The sequence below is a fragment of the Panicum virgatum genome, chromosome 4N (assembly GCF_016808335.1).
Source record: "Panicum virgatum strain AP13 chromosome 4N, P.virgatum_v5, whole genome shotgun sequence".
NCBI lineage: Eukaryota > Viridiplantae > Streptophyta > Magnoliopsida > Poales > Poaceae > Panicum > Panicum virgatum.
In genome coordinates this window covers 4860305-4879331 of record NC_053148.1, presented here as the reverse complement: position 1 = coordinate 4879331, position 19027 = coordinate 4860305, and the positions used below count along the sequence as shown (strand labels likewise).

Genomic DNA, 19027 nt, shown 5'->3' with positions numbered 1-19027 from the left:
ATCCAACGGTTCCCCCTATAGTTCCCCCTATATACGGGGGGAGTTGAAACTCCCCCCACATATAGGGTGAGTTCCAACTCCCCCTATATCTCTAATCACATCGTTTTTTTACGATATTAATTTCGTTTGAGCCCCGTAACATGATGATAATGTGTATTATGACAGTACAAATACTGTATGATTTTTTTAAATTCAAAAAAGTTAAATAAATAGTTAGTTAATGAGTGATAGTATATAGGGGGAATAGATATGAGGGGAATGGTTGGAGAGAAGAAGTTATGGGGGGAGGAATCTTTTGGAGGGAGGTAGTAAAATATAGTAAATAGTACGTTTGGGGGGAGTTGGATGAGGGGAATGGTTGGAGAAAGCCTTATGCCAGCGTTCCAGGGCGAATGCGCACAGAGGCAATGCCACGTGTCCAGGCCTGTGTTTCTGCGAGTTTAATTGACATTTCAGATGTCTACCTTCGGGTTAAATGGGACACATTGCAGCCCAAAATCAGGAGAGCTCGACTTTGACCTTGCAACTTTGGAAGTATATCTGTGATCTTCATTTATGGAAGCCGTTCAAATTGATTTACATGTCCGTTTGACCTTTACCTATTCTACTGCATCTTAATTAAGTTACAACGCGCGAACAAAGCAAGCTCTGTTATCAAGTCGGCGGGACACGCAAAGATGCTGCTTTTTCCATCCTTACATTTTCGGCCTGGGAGCAAACGTACTAGTGGCTATAGCTCATCCTTGACATTTTCGGCAGGCGGGACATTGTCGGTAGCCGCTACTGTCTCCACGTCTGGGATTTGCAGCTTCTCCTTGATGAGTTTGGCCATGTCCTTGACACTTAATTTCTTTGAGACCTTGATCTGCATTGCAAAATATAGAGCAGCAGCACATCACTAACATGTGGTGGAAAGAATTAACTTACCAGCAACGTTTGCATTTGTTTCTGTAGACATACCGGGTTGCTTTTGTCTCCAGCAGGATAAATGAAGAGCGTTGGGTAATTGTTCACCTGCAAGGAAGCATGGACGATTTTAAGGGGAAGTTTAGAAGTTAAAATTGGCATATATATGTCGATTCAGATCAATCCACTTGGAGACACATCGAGGCACCAAACTGTGCTTCCTGTAACCAAGCATAGTACCTCTAAACAAGAGCTAACATATATTCTCATGATATTTGCTAGCTTTCAAGGAACATGGTCTATTCAGCTATTTCCTATCGAGTCTAAGCTGTTACCAACAGTACTTAGAAAACTTCCCGAAAAATAGCTAGCCAATATGGGCAGTGGATCATCAATAATCTCATCTTCTATGCACGGGAACTCATGAAATTTGTATTTCACAAGTCCATGGATCAGAACATCTGTCATGAACAATGGGGGAACACTTGTGTGTGTTGAGTGTGGGCATGGACAGGGGTTAGTCTGATGTGCACATGCACCTGTTCATGACACTACAGATATCTAATCTTACACCTCAGAAGGTATAGCATAACAAAATAAATGTCTTCAATAAGCAACTTCTAGCACAGAATACTAACACTACATACAAAATTGCACTGTATGTCAGCAACATGCAATGCATGAACATGATAGAAAAGTTACCATTATTATAATTCTATGCATTTTCCCTATGATGGAAGTGCAAAGATACTCACCTTCAATTTAGGATGTTCATTCACAGAAGCATCTATGCGTGCAAATTTAAGATTGTCCAAACCACTGAAATGTTTGGCCAACTTCTCAACATTTTTACTTATGGCTTCACAGTCAACACACCAAGGTGTATAAACCTTTTGTTTAGAAGGTAAAGAGAAAAAGGAGTGTAAGATCATTTAGAAAGAAAAACTATTGTACATTTAAAATGAGAAGAGATAACTTTGATGATAAAACTGAGCAAGTTGGTCATATACCTCAAGGAAGACGTTATGAGGACTTTCCAGCACAGAAGAATCAAATGTACGACCAACAACTTTTTCAACAAGCCCCTTCTGCACAATGTAGGGTAAAAGATACTGGTTAGTGGTTAAACAAATTTCACAAGAGATAAATACCCAAAAAACAATCAAAACAAAGAGCTATTAACACAAGTTGGTATTCACACACATCACACTCGTGAGCCCCTCATTGGATGTCATCTTTCAATTCTAAACATCCTTGAAGCTTTATTACGCTAATTTTTTCGAATGCCAAGAGTAGATTGTTACGGCGAAATCTTGAACTACATATTTCAGAAATAATAAGCTACAATGCTGCACATTATAACTTGTGATTGTTTCGAGGTTTGAATGCTTAGGGAACTCTGTGCAGGTACATGCGCTTAAAGAATTCAAAAAGCAAAAAAAAAAAAACTTACCTCTTGCGGTACTGGTTCTGATTTGTGGTGTGGAGGGAGTGTGCCATCCAGAAGACTTGAGCAGAACTCCTGTTGTCCAGTACTCCAGTACATAATACAATTGAGCAAGTGCCTCAAGTGGTCAAGTACTAACACAACATGAAAAAAAAAATCTCAGTACCTTTAGGTTCTTTGTGTTGATATCTGCCTCCATCAGATATTTGGCTCCATTGCTTGTATCAAATGCTGTAACCTGGTAAAGTTTCAAACTTTAGAAAAAAAATATATGTAATTATTAAACAATATAGGAAAGGTTGACGGTTGTCAGCTCAAGTGTCCAGACTAGTAACTGCAATGATTTCCTATTCCAACATCACAAAGGATTCCATGATCTCAGCCAATAACTAAACTGATTCCTTCCTACTTGAAATTAATAGAACACATATACACACGCGCATTTACTGCAAAATGGGCATACAGGATTAGTTGTGAGTCCAATGTGAAACTTACAGTAGGCTTTTTTTCCGATTCAAGACCATAAAGAGTGAGGAATGGCTTTGCAAGGTTTTCTTCAGCTGTGTCCACATATATAAACATTATCTGCAACACCATGGAGTAAACATGTTTAACCAGATCAGCCATTCAGGTGATGTGATCATGGTCACAAACAAAATAAAAGCATCATATGTTGGCACCTTTGTCTTGAATGCTCTGGCGACTTCTTCAACCATAGATTCAAGATCCTCAAAGTCATAAGCCTCTGAGAAGGTAAATACCTACAACAAAATTGCAAGAGAGTAAATCAAACTGTTCTTTCATAAGGATCACAAATCTATTATAATTTTCTGTTTGTCACTATATGGTATAATGGTTTGTTGCAGTTGAATGAAACATAAATAGCTGGTGCCCTTTTAGTAAATTTTAGGCATGCCTGGGATCTAAAATGTGATTGATCAGCAAAGCATGTGAGAAAAGGCAGAGTGTGCCAACCTGCAGCTTAATAGGGCTTGAATATACTTTCCCCGAATTAAGCTCAGTGAATATAGTAATTAAGGGAAACTTGTTTAGCTCCACAAACCGCAAAATTGCCTTTTCTTCAAATTCCCCATCTGCAAAATTCCACTGAATGAGTTGCTGCATAGAACAAGGCTGGAGCTTAACCCAGCATAAATTATTTCAGTATTAAGTGCTTCCAGTAAGCTTTGTTTTTCGCAAACTAGATGAAACTGTCCACAATTCTCTAGCAAGTGCTTTGGTCCCTTAGCCAAACAGTGAGCTAGAGAAATTGTTACTATTGAGATGACGGAAGGCATGCTGCATACATGGTTATAACATGTTGAAAATCATACTCGAAAGTTCATGATTCACAGTATCAGGATGCTAAAAGAACATAAGATGCATCCAAATATAGGTAGAAGATACTCACCAAACTTTTCAAACTTTTCAGGTTCGCTTTTAACAAGGCCCACAAATTGCTCTTCAGATGTAATACCTGGAAATAGAATTTTGGCAACACTCCTGTCACTGGTTTCTACAAACTGCACCTCATCATCTGTGGTTGCTGTCTTCACAAATTCTTCATATTCTGGTCCCTAACAAAAGATGGATATGGATAAGAAAAATTGAACAAATCCATAAACTTTATTCCACAAGTTTTAGCATTTGGAGCAGAGCAAAACATGAAAATGATACATTTATTTACATCCAGCATTTCACGTACCTCAAAATTCTTGAATAGACCAATAACAAAAGTCTGATCCTTTTTGAGGAACTCCTCAGCTGATTCCTTAGATTGAAGCCTAATAACCGGCACACCAGTCTTCTTTCTTACCCAAGTAACTATCGCGTCTCTATCAGCAAGAGAGAGAAATAATTCCCTGTCAATTCGTCGAGCTCTGAAAGGCTATTCCTATACTGGTAACGAAAGAAGAGAGTAACCAGCGTCCTCACTTGGTGTGTAGTCCATGGTAGGCATGCTCTGTGCCGTTAACGAAGAGGAGCACGGTGGGGAACCCCTTGACCCCGACGGCGGCGGCCGCCTTGGGGTACTGCTCCCCGTCGAGCTTGGCGAACGCGACGGCGCTGCCCATGGCGCGGAGCGCCGCGGCGGCCTCGGCGAACCGCGGCATGAGCTGCGCGCTGCGCTCGCACCAGGGCGCGTACCCGAGGAGCAGCAGCTCCGCGTGGCCCTCCAAGGCGCGGCGCGCGTTGTCGTTGTCGAGCGCCAGCACCATCGACTGTGCCCGCCGCACCGCCTCCGCCGCGCCCCCGCTGTCGCCGGCCCCCGCATCCAGCCCGCCCCACTCCGCCTCCTCGTCGATGGCCAGCAGCTCGTCCAGCACGTCCGAGTCGTCGTCGTCATCGAGGTCCAGCCGCGCCGCCGACACGGCGAGCGCGTAGGCCGCGACCAGCAGAACCGCCCCGACCCGCCACGCCCTCATCGTGCTCGAGCTCGACGAAATGCGCGGCGCCTCCGCCTCCCTCTCCTCCGAGATCTAGCAGCAGCAGAGCTCGCCCGCACGACGCGCCACCGCCCACCACGAGGAGATCGAAGAAATCGGGAGCACGAGTGCGCGATGCGACGCCGTAAATGGCTCCCCGAGCTCGAGTGTTCAAACGGCAAGGCGGACGGAGGCGTGCGCCGCGACTCCGCCGAGCACGAGGTGGGGAGGATGACGTGTGGGACCCAACCTGGATGGGACCAGATGTCAGTGGGATAATGCCCTGGGCTGGTGCGGACGACGTGCCGGCCGCGTCGGGGCCTCGGGGGGAGAGGCCGAGAGGGGAAGCACATGGGCTGGGCCGCTGGGGATTGCGACCGCGTAATCAGGGGGTTTAAGGGAGTGACAAGGCTGCATCTGCATGTGATTAGAGCATGGAGGTCAGCACTTCATCTTCAGACGCAAGTCAGATAGTAGGATTCAGATCCAGATCGAATTTTTTCTGTTCATGCCAATATCTAGGCCCCCAATATTTCAAAAAAAAAATATCTAGGCCCCCATTCGTAAATGTAACTTAAGAATTCAGCAAAGACCTCTACTGAAGTCATGAAATCTCACAATTTCCTTGTAATGAAAAACCAACGGAATCCTGCTTCAAAATGTGCATAACCATTTTCTCCCTCTCTTGAATCTTGACAGAGATGTATGGTTGCAGAATCTGAAGTGTACCAAATTATGGAATTAGCACAAGATGAGCCCACTACCTGATCCTTAATTTTTTTTTCGGCATTTCTCTTGCTGGAAACGATGTCACGCACTCACGCTGCTGTTTGATGTTCTCTCAAAAACCACCAGTGTTTCCCAAGTGAACCGCAGATAGGACCATTTTACAACCATCTATCTCTAAGATCACACCCTAAAAAATAGATAAGGAAAAAGGAGAATACCGCCTTACAGCGCGATTTATCGACAAAACCAAAAGGCTCAAACAAACCATATGCGTGTGCTTATTGTTCTTCTTCATCAACACAATAGCTAAATACAGACATCTTTGCACGAACACACACATGTCCGTCGATCACGACGCATGAAAAAGCTCAAGCTCAGGCCTTGTACACGGCGCAGGCCTTCTTGGAGAACCTGATGGGCTTGGTCTTCTTGGCGTCGACGACGACGGGGCACGTCACGTGCACCTTGTGCGTGACCCGAACGAGCTTGCCGATCACGTAGCCCCGGGAGGTCAGGTCAAAGTCCAGCTTCAGGGGCACAGCCCCGCCTGTGCTCGACAGCATCAGGCTGCCGCCAGCACCGTAGAGGGGCACCTTCTCGCCGTGGATGACGGCCGTCACCACACGGTGGCTCTTCCTCGGTTGGTAGTACCTGCGAAGCTGCGCGTGACCACAGGTAGAGGTATCAGTATCAGCTTCAGTGGTTATTATGTAAGTTTGCAGCAATTCTGATTTTCACCAACCATTAACGTGGAGAAGTATGGATGCAGAATAATGTTGAGAAATGAAAAATAAGCATGGGATTCAAGTAAAAAATATGTGTGCTGATTTGCTGGACCATTTTACATTGTCTTATTCGGAGTACTCCAGCTCTGGTACCATTTAGGGATAAGTCTATTTTACAACCTCGAACTAGTCAAGAAGTCCGTTTTTCAACCTCCAACTACGAAATCGGGTAACATAGGCCCTCGAACTAGCAAAACCGTCCGAATCACCCCCGTGATCACTGTAGCAAGCTGTTTTTAGGACGGTTTTGCTACAGTAACATTTCCGAATTTCTGGAATTTCACACCTCTCAATTAAATAATAAAGAAAGCATAGTTAATATTGTCTAAAAATCATGATATTTTTTTGGGAGGTAGATAAAAAGACAAGGAATCTATTTTGGCTAGATGTGCTACAATAGACATAAAGGAATTTGAATTATAAAATTTTAAAAATAGGTAGAATTCAAAATTCCTTGAATTTTTGGGTTAGCTAAACCTTTGATAAAAATGAAATAAAAATATGATAATTTATAATTTTTTATTTAGTTTAATAAGGTATTTTTATTGGCCCAAGTTTTTATTTAGTTTAATAAGGTATTTTTTACCGCCCTCAAAACAGCTTGCTACAGTGATAGAGGGGGTGATTCGGACGGTTTTGCCAGTTCGAGGGCCTATGTTATCCGGTTTCGTAGTTGGAGGTTGAAAAACGGACTTCTTGACTAGTTCGAGGTTGTAAAATAGACTTATCCCTACCATTTATTGTCATAACCTGAATTTATCATCCCCACAATCACCAATCCTCCCTTAATCATGCATTTTGTATTTCAATGGTTTGGGAAAAGATGGATAGAAGGGACACGCATGGAAAAATGTTTGACTAGTGCAATCTTCTCTCAATCGAGATGTGAAATAGGGAGGCGAAAACATGAGATTTAGTTACTCATGCAGTTTACTTGTCAGTATGAGTGGCGTAGTATTGTCAGACAATACGTGGACAGCACTTAAAAGCTGTCATAAATAGGCAAGGACGGACGATGGATATACCTGGCCGACCGCGATTGAGATCTCTGAATAGATCAGATGAATGGGGCCAGAGGTAACATGAATTCCAAACATTGTAGCAGGGTTGTACACAGATATATGCAGAGAACAGTTCGTCGTGACCAATTTGGTTGGAACCCCACTGTGGTCCGTGCCTTCACCCGCATAGAAGTCGTCCATCACCAAGCTCTGCCAAAATCAAAAGTGAAAGAAGTTTATGATTTAGGACAGATTTGAGACAAGCACCAGATTCAGATATAAGGAAAAGTAGGTTTTACTTTTTTATGGTGAGAAAGTATTGCAGACCATAAATGCATATACTAATAATTATTGAAATGATTTTGTTTCCTCGATAAAGGACACGATGACTAGGAAATGTAGTCCAAAAAAGGCAGCATGCAAAATGCAGTGCCAACAAGCAACATCCCCATCGGAACTCATTATCAATGTGTAAGGAAATGAATATATTACTGCTGCTTTGACTTTTCTTTCAGTATTCACTACAGTCCTTTGTTTAATTAAGACCAGTAAGAGGTTCTTGGATAAATAAAACAAATATTGGTTTCTTTTTCAGAAGAACTGGAAATGGTAAGCACACATTTAACTTAGGTTTTCATTCAATCAAACAAGCATCAATTACGCATTCTGTAACTGGACGTCTTCAGCCAATCTACTCTAACCAAATCTTACGGTGTTACCACATCTCAGTAACAAACCAACTTGCAACTCCCAATCTGCATTTCTCACCCATTCCTCATTAAGTTCCAACACATCACTGTCTAACTGAACCACCAACCAATTTGATGATGTAACCCTTCTCGCCTACCGCAGGTAATGTGAGACATGAGTCAATTTTAGTAACTGACAGCCAATTACTCGATTTAGGGGTAAATTACATACCTTACCAATCCAAAAGATATATGGATTGAATCAGAAAGACAGAAACCAACAAAGAGGAACAAGTATTCTATTCCATATGCTCAAGAAGCGCACTAAGCTCAGGCTCGGATGCTCCAAGGATGGATGGTGGATGTGTATACCTTGACGATGACCTCGGGCTCGTACGGCCGCGCGGCGCCCCAGATGATGAGGCAGAAGACGGTGAAGAGCAGGACGAAGGTAAGGAAGCCCAGGATGATCTGGCAGCGGCGGGAGAGGCCGCTGTCGCCGGCGAGGTCCTCATAGGGCCCCTCCTCCTCGATGACGTTGCACTCGGGCCAGCCCTTGTCGTTGAGCGCCTTGCGCTCCCCGCCGGCGCCCTTCCGGAGGTTCCCCGAGAAGCGGCTGACGGAGGAGGAGCGCGAGTGGCGGCCGTAGGATGGGTGCGACGGCGACTCGTTGGGGCTGTTGAACACCGGCGTGGCCTGCATCGACGAGGACTTGTACCCGCCGTCGTGCGACTCCCGCGACGGGCTCTGCACGTAGTAGTTGTTGCCCCCGCCGACCCCGCCGGCCCGCTTCGGCGACCGCGGCGGCGACGACGCCGCCAGGCTCGTCACGTCCGACTCCGACTTGGCGTGCATCTCCGCCCACCGATTCCTTCCTTCCTAACCAATCCAATTCAGCAACGCGCGATCAGAGCCAGAACAGCAACGGCGCCGCGCGGTTTTAGCAGGGCTTTTCGATCCAAGCACACACACCAACCTAATCGGAAATGGAAGCTCCGCGGCGATCTAGCGGACCCGCACGCACCTGCTCGAAGCGGCCGGGCGAGCAGCGGGGGTGGTGGTGGCGCAGGAGCAGAGCACGCGCGCCTCCTCCCCTCTCTGGGCACCGCACCGCAGCACTAAAAGGGGCGGAGGGGGAGGGCGAGAGCGAGCAGTAACGCACAGAAAGGCCAGGGGCAACCTCCCGCGCGATCCGCTGCGGCCGATGCCCCAGTGGCGGGTACGTGCGACCCCGTAGAAAGCGGACGCGTGGCGGAGCAGAGGTGTCCGGCGTGGTGCCTGGGTGCCGGGGGTGGGGAGCAGGGGATCCGACCGGTTGTTAGGGGAGCGGCGAGTGTCGGCAGCGACGGGGGAGGAGGAGGGAATGTGTGTGTTGACGCAGGGATTATGCTTCCTGTATTCCACACGCCCATGCCCTCACTTCACCAATCAGGCAATCACCACAGCACTCGTCTCACCTTCTTGGCTCAGGGCTCAGCTGAGCCTGCCTGAGAGATTCTGTTACTCCTTTGGAGCTTTGAAAACGGATAAATTTTATGGAGATTTTGTACAGTACAAACCTATACATTTTTCCTCAAGTTCTTGGGTGTGTTTAGTTCGCAAATTTTTTTGGATTTGAGTACTGTAGTACTTTCGTTGTTATTTGGCAATTAATATCCAATCATAGACTAATTATATTTAAAAGATTCGTCTCGTCATTTACAGTTGAACTGTATAACTAGTTATTTTCTTTAACTGTATTTAATATTTTATGCATGTGTTCGAAGATTTGATGTGACGGGTAGTGTAGTAAAAATTTTGAAAACTAAACAGGGCATGCTGATGTGCTGTCACATTGGATGATTTTTGGGTACTTGCAGAGTCAGCTGGTGGTGGTGTACTAGACAGGGTACGGACGCCGAGCCCGGCTGTCCTTGGTTTGCATCTTGTAGGAGGTCTAGTACTCTAGTGCATGTGCATAGCTAAAACCCTTAGATGGCGTCGGTGGTTTTCCCGTGATTTTCTACCTGATCAGCCGATCAGGATCAGATCAGGACTGCTGTCGGTGACAGACTCACAGTAGCTATAGCTGTTTTTAACTTTTTATCCAGCGGTAATAATCACAAGAGTTTGGTTCCGTGGTAGTACATCTGGTGAATTGGCGGGGACTGGCCCCGGTGCCGTTTGTTCTTGTTTCCTTAATTGCGAAGTTGACGTGTTGCCATGTCGAACAATCTCCGATGAAAAGAAGGGTATGTGTGTGTGCGAGTATTACCGCTCACGTTACTTGCGTGGATTAGCAAAGGAAGCCATGCAGATCGGAGGTTGTTTGCAAGAATAATCCACCTCTAATTGCTTGGCCACAAGCAAGTTCGTGTCACTTTGCAGCTGAAGGAACAAGAAACTGTCATTAATAACTGGTTAAAAAGTAGTAATAATACATGAGCAATCTTGTTCCAATCCTGGCGTTTCTGGCAAGTAACGAACTTTTTTACACGAGCCAAAAACGAAGCCTATTGGGAGGGGTAGCGAGGTCCAATCACCCGATCAATCATGTATAACTCTTCTCTATCCGATGGGATTCCTTCTGGTAAAGCTAGCCCATCGGCGTGTGTCGGTCGTGTCAGCTTGTTGCCTTTGCCGATGCCGTATCCTTGGTCCACTTTTTTTCCCCTTCACATTTTCTATTGTCTGCACCAGTCAAATGGCATGGAGCACTGAACAAAGGGAGAGCAACAAAGACAAAGCCACAAAGGGTATGGTGAGAATTTAGAAGTGATAAAGAACGAGGTTATTTTGGCCATGTCTGTTGATACCATGTACTTGCGCAGTCGTGCCTAATAAAAGAAGCTCTTGGCACCTAGTATATCGCAGCTCATTACTTCACTAACTATAATTCAGTACAGAAAGTAGTAAAGCTGCATGCAGTTGATGTGCTCAAGATTGGTGCTCGAGTTGGGGGGACAGCTGGATAAACTAGGACTCTAGGAGGGTTCTTGCTCGTTTGGTAGAGGGTTCCTTGAATGTTAGAAATGTTGGGGTTATTAAAAGTGTATAAGGGAACATGATATAGTGTATTGGTGGTGGTGAGTCTGTGTTAGTCTACCTGGTTTCTAGCTTCCCACTTACTAGTACAAATCATTGAACCGACTTGGATGCCTACCTCATTCGTGTGGATATTATAGTCCCTGATTAATTTTCGAGAACGAAATATCAACCGTTGATCATATAAATACTTATAATTCTAAACTTTAGCAGCTATGTTCAAAACTCCAAATAAATGAATGTACAACTCAACTCATAATCAGAAATGCGTTATGGTTAGTTGAAGCGAGATGAGACAAGGCACACAATTTGGCCATGAATTATCGGCAGCTCGGAGGGCTACAAAATCTTTCACGCCGGGATAGTTAAGCGTAGCCCGAAAATGACCTAGCAACCAACCCTGCGTTTTGAAACCGGCCGTTGCCCAGAGACATTCAAGCTTCAAATTGACACGCCGCCTACTGCAGGGGAGAAGATTCGGTGAAGCTGACGTCCCAACACCTTCCTCGACCGTTTGGTTTTTTTCCTTCCTTTCTTGTGCTTCCTCAGTTTCAGAACGTGTGGCGGGAACCTGTTTGGACTTCGTAGCGAGCACCATGGAGCTTGACGGTTGAGCTATCGCTATGATACTGTCGTAACGACGACGACAGTAATACTTGTCACGGACTGGCAAATTTTGCAACTTGTAATTTGTTAGGACGTGTTTAGTTCTTTTTCAAAAAAATCTTACCAATTTGAAGTACTAAATGAAGTCTATTTACAAAACTTTTTGCACAAATGGGTTATAAATCGCGAAACAAATCTAATGATGCTAATTAATCCATAATTAATTAATAATTAGCGGAGGTTTTCTGTAGCATCACTATTGCAAATCATGAATTAAGTAGGCTCATTAGATTCGTCTCGTGATTCACAACCCATCCATGCAAAAAGTTTTGTAAATAAACTTCATTTAGCACTTCAAATTATCAAAATTCTTTCACAAAATTTTGCGTTTACGGAGTAAGAACTGCCTAGCACGCGGATGCACGGTCAGTGCGGCAGCATGTGGCTCTACCGGTCCACGTCACTAACTCAGTGGACCATCATCTCAAAAAAAAAAAATCTGAGGATCATCTGGTCATGATTCGCGTGGTAATCGTCCCAATAAAAAAATGGAAGAATTCCAGAAGAGAGACAAAGTTTGCATTTGCATATGGACTGAGCGAGCGTGGTAGAACATCTCTACCAGCAGAATTTCTGTAGCTGTTGCCCGTTGGTTTGCCCTAGTGGCAACTCAACGGCTCAGCGCCATTGAGGCGTGACAGCTTTCCCTTCCACAATAGACATGGCGCGTCTTCCCTGAAAACCTTGACAGATTGGTACTTCCTCTCATTTTATGTCCAATGAATTAATGATCATGTGTTGGCACCCGCTTTTCATATTTGTCCGGCTGGCAATTATCAGGTATATACTAGTACAAACGGAGTGACATTACTGAACTTGAATTAATGCCAGTCGCATTCAGCAAAATGTGATAGAAAAAGAGAAACTATTAAGGGGGTAATGTTGTGATACTGTGTTGCCAAGTATGGTAGAGGATGAGGTGACAATTGCTTGCAGCATTCATGAAGGACTCACTAGAGGAAGCGATCAAACCAATCACTCGCTCTCTTCACCATGTTTGCGGTCATTTGATGGCCAATTCCAGGCTCCGCAATGAACTGAAAAGGAGAGAGAAAATGTTAGTAACCCAGATAGTGAAAGTTCATGTTTAAGTAGGAAACTAGAACTGGACTGTTCAAAATTCCAGGCAACAGCATCAAATATGCATATCAGAGAAGAGTAAGCAAAATTTCTGAAATAACACAATGAAGGAAGTGTCACAAGGGTAATATGCACCAGCATGAGAGAAGGCGCTGCATTATAATCATCATCGGGGACAATGATTGCTTAGGGGTGCAAATTGGTGACCCTTAGGTGCACCTCCAACCCTCTTTAGTTCAAAGTTTTGTACTAATTTTCCAAAATGAGATCTGATTTGGAGAAGTAGTACAAAATTTTGAACTAGAGGGTTGGAGGTGCACCTAAGGGTCACTAATTGACACCCCTATGATTGCTACACTCTTCAGGTACTCAACCTCCCATCCTCCTAGTACGCGGACGCCTAAACACCATAGTCCCCCACCACTCAGCATTCAAACAGATGCTGACTCTCCTTAAGATGGAAATCATATACAGCCATACAAGAGTCAAGACCTCAAGCAGGGGTTCCAAATCTGCGAGTGGACCAGGCATAGCTGGCAATCAGTGCTACTTCTCTGTCAGTCACCACAAAAAATCAATTCTGCATCAGGCCAAGGCATTATTTCAAAGAATATTCTGACTTGCACTCATAAAATACATGAAGATATAAAAAAGCTTGATTTTTTTGGTTGAACAAGTACCAGCATCCCTCCTTGTAATGCAGCCCATATATAATTTGCATGCATCAGACCTTTACTGGGAGAACGTCCCAAAGTCTATTCTCTCAGATAGCTCTTAGCTGGGCCCAGATTAAGTATGTTACGAGTATTGCTCCCCCCCCCCCCCCCCCACCCCACACACACACCCCACCACCACCCACCCACCTCCTCAAGCTAGCAGGACTGCCCGTCATTTGTTAAGATTATAATAGTGTTAAATGATTATTTGCAACCAAATTGTAAAATCTTTATGAGTCCAAACTAAAAAGAGTGGTCTCAAAAAAAGGTAGGAAGAGACAGCATGCACACTACCATGAACTTCTCTGCAGAACCAGATTCTTCATAAGCCTTAGCAGCCCTTGAACTAGGTTCTTCTAAACCAGCGATGGGGCATCGAGGATCTTCAGCACCTGCAAGGTAAATGAAGTACATGCATCAGAAAATATACTATGTACTGAACTAATTTATGCTACTTTTGGGGACCAGGTGCTAAAAGTAGAAAGTAGTTATTTGCCCCAACCACAAAATCAAAACATAATGCAGATAAGACATTCCAACTCTCAACCCTCACACAAACAGGTGTGATAATGAAAGAAAAGGTGATCACCGTCTTATTGCTTATGGAACATGTATTGATCAATCGAAAAAAATTGAGCAAATATGTTTGACTTGCCGTTTAGGAGGAGTAATGGCCGTGGTGCAATCAAAGGAAGTGAATAGGGGGCATCAAATTGAGAGTCCAGACCCGGTGCTATCTTTTCCCAAACCTGGTAAAATATGTCAATACACAATTGTAAAAAGGTCCATAGGATTCATCAGAAACAAGGAGTCAAATAAATCAAATGCTCACCTTTTCAACAACTTCTGTGTCTATTTCGCTCTTTCCTAGATCAGTTCTTGCTTCTAGAAGAGAAAACGGCAGCCAAACAAAACAAATATTCACATGCAAATGTTCTGAATCAGTATAACATTTTTCTTATGATTCCAGTAACACAAGCATTGGCTCTCAAATAGGTGATAGTGATACAAAGAGATAATGCATGGAGTCTCACCTTCAAATAAAGGTTTGATGCTATTTACTCTAGCTTGCCACATGCTATTATCAATGGCCCATCGGAATCCCTAAAGTCATAAAAAGGATACAACTTTACACATATGTGCAGTATCCATATCTATAAATTTTATGCAGAACAACAGTACCTGAACACCAATTATAGGAACAGTGACACTATACCGTGTGTCCACAAAAGCAGCGAACCATGCATGCATTCCTGTTTGCTGTCAAAATAAGTTAAAGAAGTTCATAATCTAATTCAATATAATGTTGCATACATGATATGCAATGCAATACCTCCAAGCGATTCACCAGTAATCCCAATACGACAGGGATCGACATCCTCCCTCTCGCTAAGGTGGTCTCCAAGCTTTATCAAGTCCCACACCTACATATGTCCAAATCTGGTTAAGATCCCCCATTGACAAAAAAATATATATTAAAGGAAAAAGTCCACATGACCCCACTAAACTCTGCCTAAAGTCTAAAACTCAACCCTCATCTTTGAATGACTATCACATTTCGAAGTATGATATATCAGTTCATAAGACATGATACAGTCATGTTATGAGAAAAGAACAGAAGATCAAATCCAGAATCAAACTTAAGGGTCAATACAGCTAAGGTAGGGAGCTATATGTCACATGACCTAACTTTATGAACTGGCAATAAAATATAGTACCGTGTCAAAAATAAAAGGCATTGTATCCCCATTCCGCCAAGCTGATTTCAGTGCCTGAGTTTAAAAGTGAACGTAGCAAATAGGATCAAACCAAACGAAATAAATGGGTACAACTATCAAATTTAACGGACACAACTATGATGTAAGATGTGCCCATGGTCAAGTAGGTTACATCTATGTAAGTGGCCTCCTCATTGCTGGCCCGTTCACCATGATAGTGAGAGTCAATAGCAACAGAAATGTAACCCCTGGAGGCATATGCCTGCAAAAGAAAGTCATCAAACAAACAATAAATTAGTGTACTACATAGGGGTGTGCACTTCTTAACACAGAGTTCAAATAAGAGGTTATTTTACCTCAAGCAGTGGGCGCAGCCATTCTTTGCATTTGTAAGAGCTGTGCAAGAATACAATAACTGGTTTTCTTTTAGGGACATGGTCATTAAGTTTCAGCAGCAGTACAGGTAAACGTCCTTGTTCACCTAGCTGTTTGAAAAAGGTATAACAAGTTCTTCTGTTCAGGGAACGAGAGGCAAATTTGTTTATATAAAAAACATGTTTCATTTAAAATAAAAATAAGAACCAAGCAAGTGTGTGTTGATTCCCCTTTAGTGTGGGAATGCATGTGAGGCTGGATCTAACAACTTCTTTTCTCCTGCGCTTCGAGAAAAAAAAACCTGGATCTACGAACCCCCACAAAAGGTACCAACAATGACTGATGGGTGCCCCCCCCCCTCCCCCCCGGTGCAGTAAACGAAGACTATTATTTGTCTTGTACTGCCTCTTGAGACTGCTTAGATGTGATTGGCTCCTATAGGGTACAGGCCACAGGTTACAGCTTAAGTTACCAAACTGAATAGCGATACTCACTTGCAGAGAAATTACGTCTGATGCACTAATCTGGCGTTGGCGTACCTCAGTAATTAAGTAGAAATTTTCTTCAACCAGCTTCTCCTTGAAGTTCTCTACCTCTTTCCTCGGGCACGATTCCATTGGCACCGCCTGAAATATTCCAAATACAACAAGCAATCAACAAAGATCATGTTGCTCATGAAAGATTTTCATTCAAATCAAGGATCCTGACATCCATGGGCCCGGGAGGTTTTTGGTATAACGGGTTCCTCACTGGACTCCCCTTCTCCACCGAGAGAGGCACTGATGCAAAACAACACAATGAACAGCCATTCGTCAGAACAATTATAACGGCATTATTTTCAGGTATGACATATCCTTTGAAGAATTCAGTTTGTAGCATGCAATATAATTAGTGAGCTTATACTTTGCAGCATCTCAAAAAATCAAAATCAAAACTGCTAAAAAGATCCAACATAAACTGCAATTTGACCCTAACTGCCAAGAGCATACTACGGAAGTAACAAGCTTCACTCTGAACATTCAAACTCCATCGCCTGAGATACTCCAAGTACAACAGCAATCAACACCAATCACATCACACTCACGAAGACCTTCCTTCCAAATCTAGGATCCTGACGTCCCTGGACCCCAGAGACCCTTGGTACATCAGGTCCTTCTCTGGACTCCCTGGCTCCACCAAGAGTCAAAGAGGCACCAGTGCAAACCAATCCAATCCAAAGCCAGCCATCCACTTATCAGCAAACTTGGACCCCCCAGTAGTTTCGATTACGACATACTATCTCTGAACAATTTAGTTTGTAGCATGAACTGTGATTACTGAGCTTATACCTGTTACATCTGGAAAGGTCAAATCCATGCTAACAGCTAATAAAATCCTAGCTAAATTTGTATTTGACCCGAGTTGCCTACTGCAAGCTTGAGTCTGAAGTCTGAACACTCAAATCCCATCCCGAAATCTCGTGCAGCAGACGCGCGCACGCGCTAGAGGGAGAGAGGCTGACCTTGGAGGTCGCGGCGGCGGCTGAGCAGGACCTGGAGGAACTCCGACCTGAGCCCCGCGCCGGCGTCGGCAGTGGCGGAGGCGGACATCTCTCTCCCTGGAAGCGCAGCGCCCGGGGCTCCGGTGGTGGCGTCGCGGCTGCTGGTACTAGGATTCTCCTTGGTTCGGAGCCGCTGCAGCTGCTGCTGCTCCGTCACTACTCACTAGGTACCCGCCCCGCACCCTCCTCGAGACGGGCACGTGCGCGAGGTCAGCGGCGGAGCGGAGGGGGCCACGCGGGCGCCACATGGCCGCCAGCGCTTGCGCCATGATGACGGCCCTCCTCGGCAGCATCGGCGACCAATCCCCTGCGCGCCCGCGCCGTGTGCGCACCGCTGTGCGGCGGCCCGCGCTGCGCGGCGAGGGGGAAGAGATAGCGGATAAGGGCATCTCCAAGCGAGTAACTATGCAGCGTTTGGTTGGACCCCGAAAAATTTTTCACCTAGGAAAATGCATGGGGGCACTAAATCACCCTGTTCTGTTGTTCTGCTCCAGCACCAGCCAACAGTATTTTCTTCTCACACAACTCCAGTAGTAGTCTCCAGCCACCAACCAGCCAGCAGTATTTTTCTCTCACACCACTCTAGCAGCAGCCTCCAACACTAGCACAACGAACAGGGTGAATGAAGACTATTTGTAAAAATCTTTTTATATATGAATGCAGTTTAGCACGACGAATCCAATGAGCCTAATTAATCTATAATTTGCAACAGTAATGCTACAATAACCTTCTTCTAATTATTCTCTAAACATGTGATCAAAGACCTCATTAATTATAGCATATGCTACAATGCTATAGTTGTGGAGGTTATTTTGTAATTATATTTTATTTAATATCTCTAATTAATAGTCAAAACGGCGAAAAGTTTTCGTGAAAATTTTTACAGCCCCATCCAAACAAGTTTTATTTTTGACTCTTTATTTGGCTCTACATTTGACTGTAAATAAATTTCTCTCCACGATGTGTTGGTTACTCCAACAGACTCTCCATCTTCTCCTCTCCAAATCACAACAGCCTCCACCTCCACCCACTGACAGCGTGGGTCCACACGTCATCCCTTTCCTTTCACCTATATCCTTCCCGACCTCCCCTCCGCCTCCGCCTCGGCACCTCCGCGCGGCCGCACGCGAGCGGCGGCGGCGTCCGTCGGCGAGCAGGCCAGAACGGGGCGAGGAGCGGCGCTACGAGCGGGGCCTCTGCAGCCGGCCGCCGCGGGCGCGTGGAGGATCCCCTGCCGCAGTCGCACATCCCCCGTGCGCCGCGGTTGTCGCCGCCACGGCGTCCTCATAGACGAGCTTCAGGCGTTCGGCGAAGTCGGAGTTGACGGCGAGCGGGCATACACGAGCATCGCGCCGCCGCTCTGGACCACACAAGCTGAAGAAGGCGCCGTCCGCGAGCACGAGCCATGGCAGCAGGTCCGAGCTCCGCCACCGGCGGGCGCGAGCTCCGCTGCCGCAGCCTGCGGGCGCGAGCTCGGGTCCGAGCTCCGCCGGCGGCGGCGCGAGTTCTGCTGCCGCGACCCGCGGGTCCGAGCTCCGCCCGTCCTGGTGGCAGGCCCCATCGGCACAAGCTCCGCCGCTCGCACGGGCAACCGTCATCCTCGAGCTTGTCGCCGGCGAGGAAGGAGGAGAAAGGGATCTACTGCCAGTGGGGGTTGCAGCGGGGGCAGAGGGAGCGAGGAGCGGCACGGAAGGGAGGGGCGAAGTGGGACCCACGAGATGGCGAGGCGGAGCGCGTAGCTACTTGTGCCGAGCGAGCGGGAGGGGATTGCGAGCGGGATACTCCTGGGAACATCGATGGAGAATCTGTTGGATCACCGTTTCTTTGTTTTCCCCTCAAATTTACCAATTCATATACTGTTGGAGTTGCTCTAACGAGCGGGCAGCGCTCACGGCTCGCCGGGGCGGGCGACGCGCGGTGATGCG

The 19027-nt window shown here is 45.5% G+C and overlaps 3 protein-coding genes across 7 annotated transcripts; all 3 read right to left on the bottom strand.

The window, feature by feature from the left end:
* Positions 1-513: 513 nt before the first annotated feature.
* LOC120670795 (protein disulfide isomerase-like 1-5) lies at positions 514-5027 on the bottom strand. Its single transcript, XM_039950955.1, has 12 exons — positions 4289-5027; positions 4059-4188; positions 3765-3930; positions 3329-3447; positions 3034-3114; positions 2849-2938; positions 2520-2591; positions 2360-2428; positions 1917-1994; positions 1662-1796; positions 961-1014; positions 514-865 (listed from the first exon to the last, which is right to left on the bottom strand). Exons 1-12 carry the CDS (start codon positions 4777-4779, stop codon positions 731-733), a joined length of 1620 nt encoding a protein of 539 aa, XP_039806889.1. The 5' UTR covers positions 4780-5027; the 3' UTR covers positions 514-730.
* A 581-nt stretch (positions 5028-5608) lies between these two features.
* Positions 5609-9300, bottom strand: LOC120669878. 4 transcript variants are annotated; one of them, XM_039949760.1, is made up of 4 exons: positions 9008-9300; positions 8356-8862; positions 7319-7504; positions 5609-6167 (listed from the first exon to the last, which is right to left on the bottom strand). In XM_039949760.1, exons 2-4 carry the CDS (start codon positions 8836-8838, stop codon positions 5883-5885), a joined length of 954 nt encoding a protein of 317 aa, XP_039805694.1. In that variant the 5' UTR covers positions 8839-8862; positions 9008-9300; the 3' UTR covers positions 5609-5882. The 4 variants fall into 4 exon arrangements, with proteins under 4 accessions (XP_039805694.1, XP_039805691.1, XP_039805693.1 ...); XM_039949757.1 differs by having other exon boundaries at positions 8960-9256; XM_039949759.1 differs by having other exon boundaries at positions 8356-8858; positions 9008-9107.
* A 3057-nt stretch (positions 9301-12357) lies between these two features.
* On the bottom strand, positions 12358-17513 carry LOC120670206 (putative esterase YitV). Of its 2 annotated transcripts, none has more exons than XM_039950270.1 (13): positions 17064-17513; positions 16271-16341; positions 16102-16188; positions 15544-15672; positions 15360-15449; positions 15188-15241; positions 14803-14893; positions 14652-14722; positions 14504-14573; positions 14302-14354; positions 14125-14218; positions 13764-13861; positions 12358-12710 (listed from the first exon to the last, which is right to left on the bottom strand). In XM_039950270.1, the coding sequence occupies exons 1-13, from the start codon at positions 17149-17151 to the stop codon at positions 12627-12629; spliced, it is 1080 nt and encodes a 359-aa protein (XP_039806204.1). In that variant the 5' UTR covers positions 17152-17513; the 3' UTR covers positions 12358-12626. The 2 variants fall into 2 exon arrangements, with proteins under 2 accessions (XP_039806204.1, XP_039806205.1); XM_039950271.1 differs by having other exon boundaries at positions 16301-16341; positions 17064-17456.
* Positions 17514-19027: the final 1514 nt, after the last annotated feature.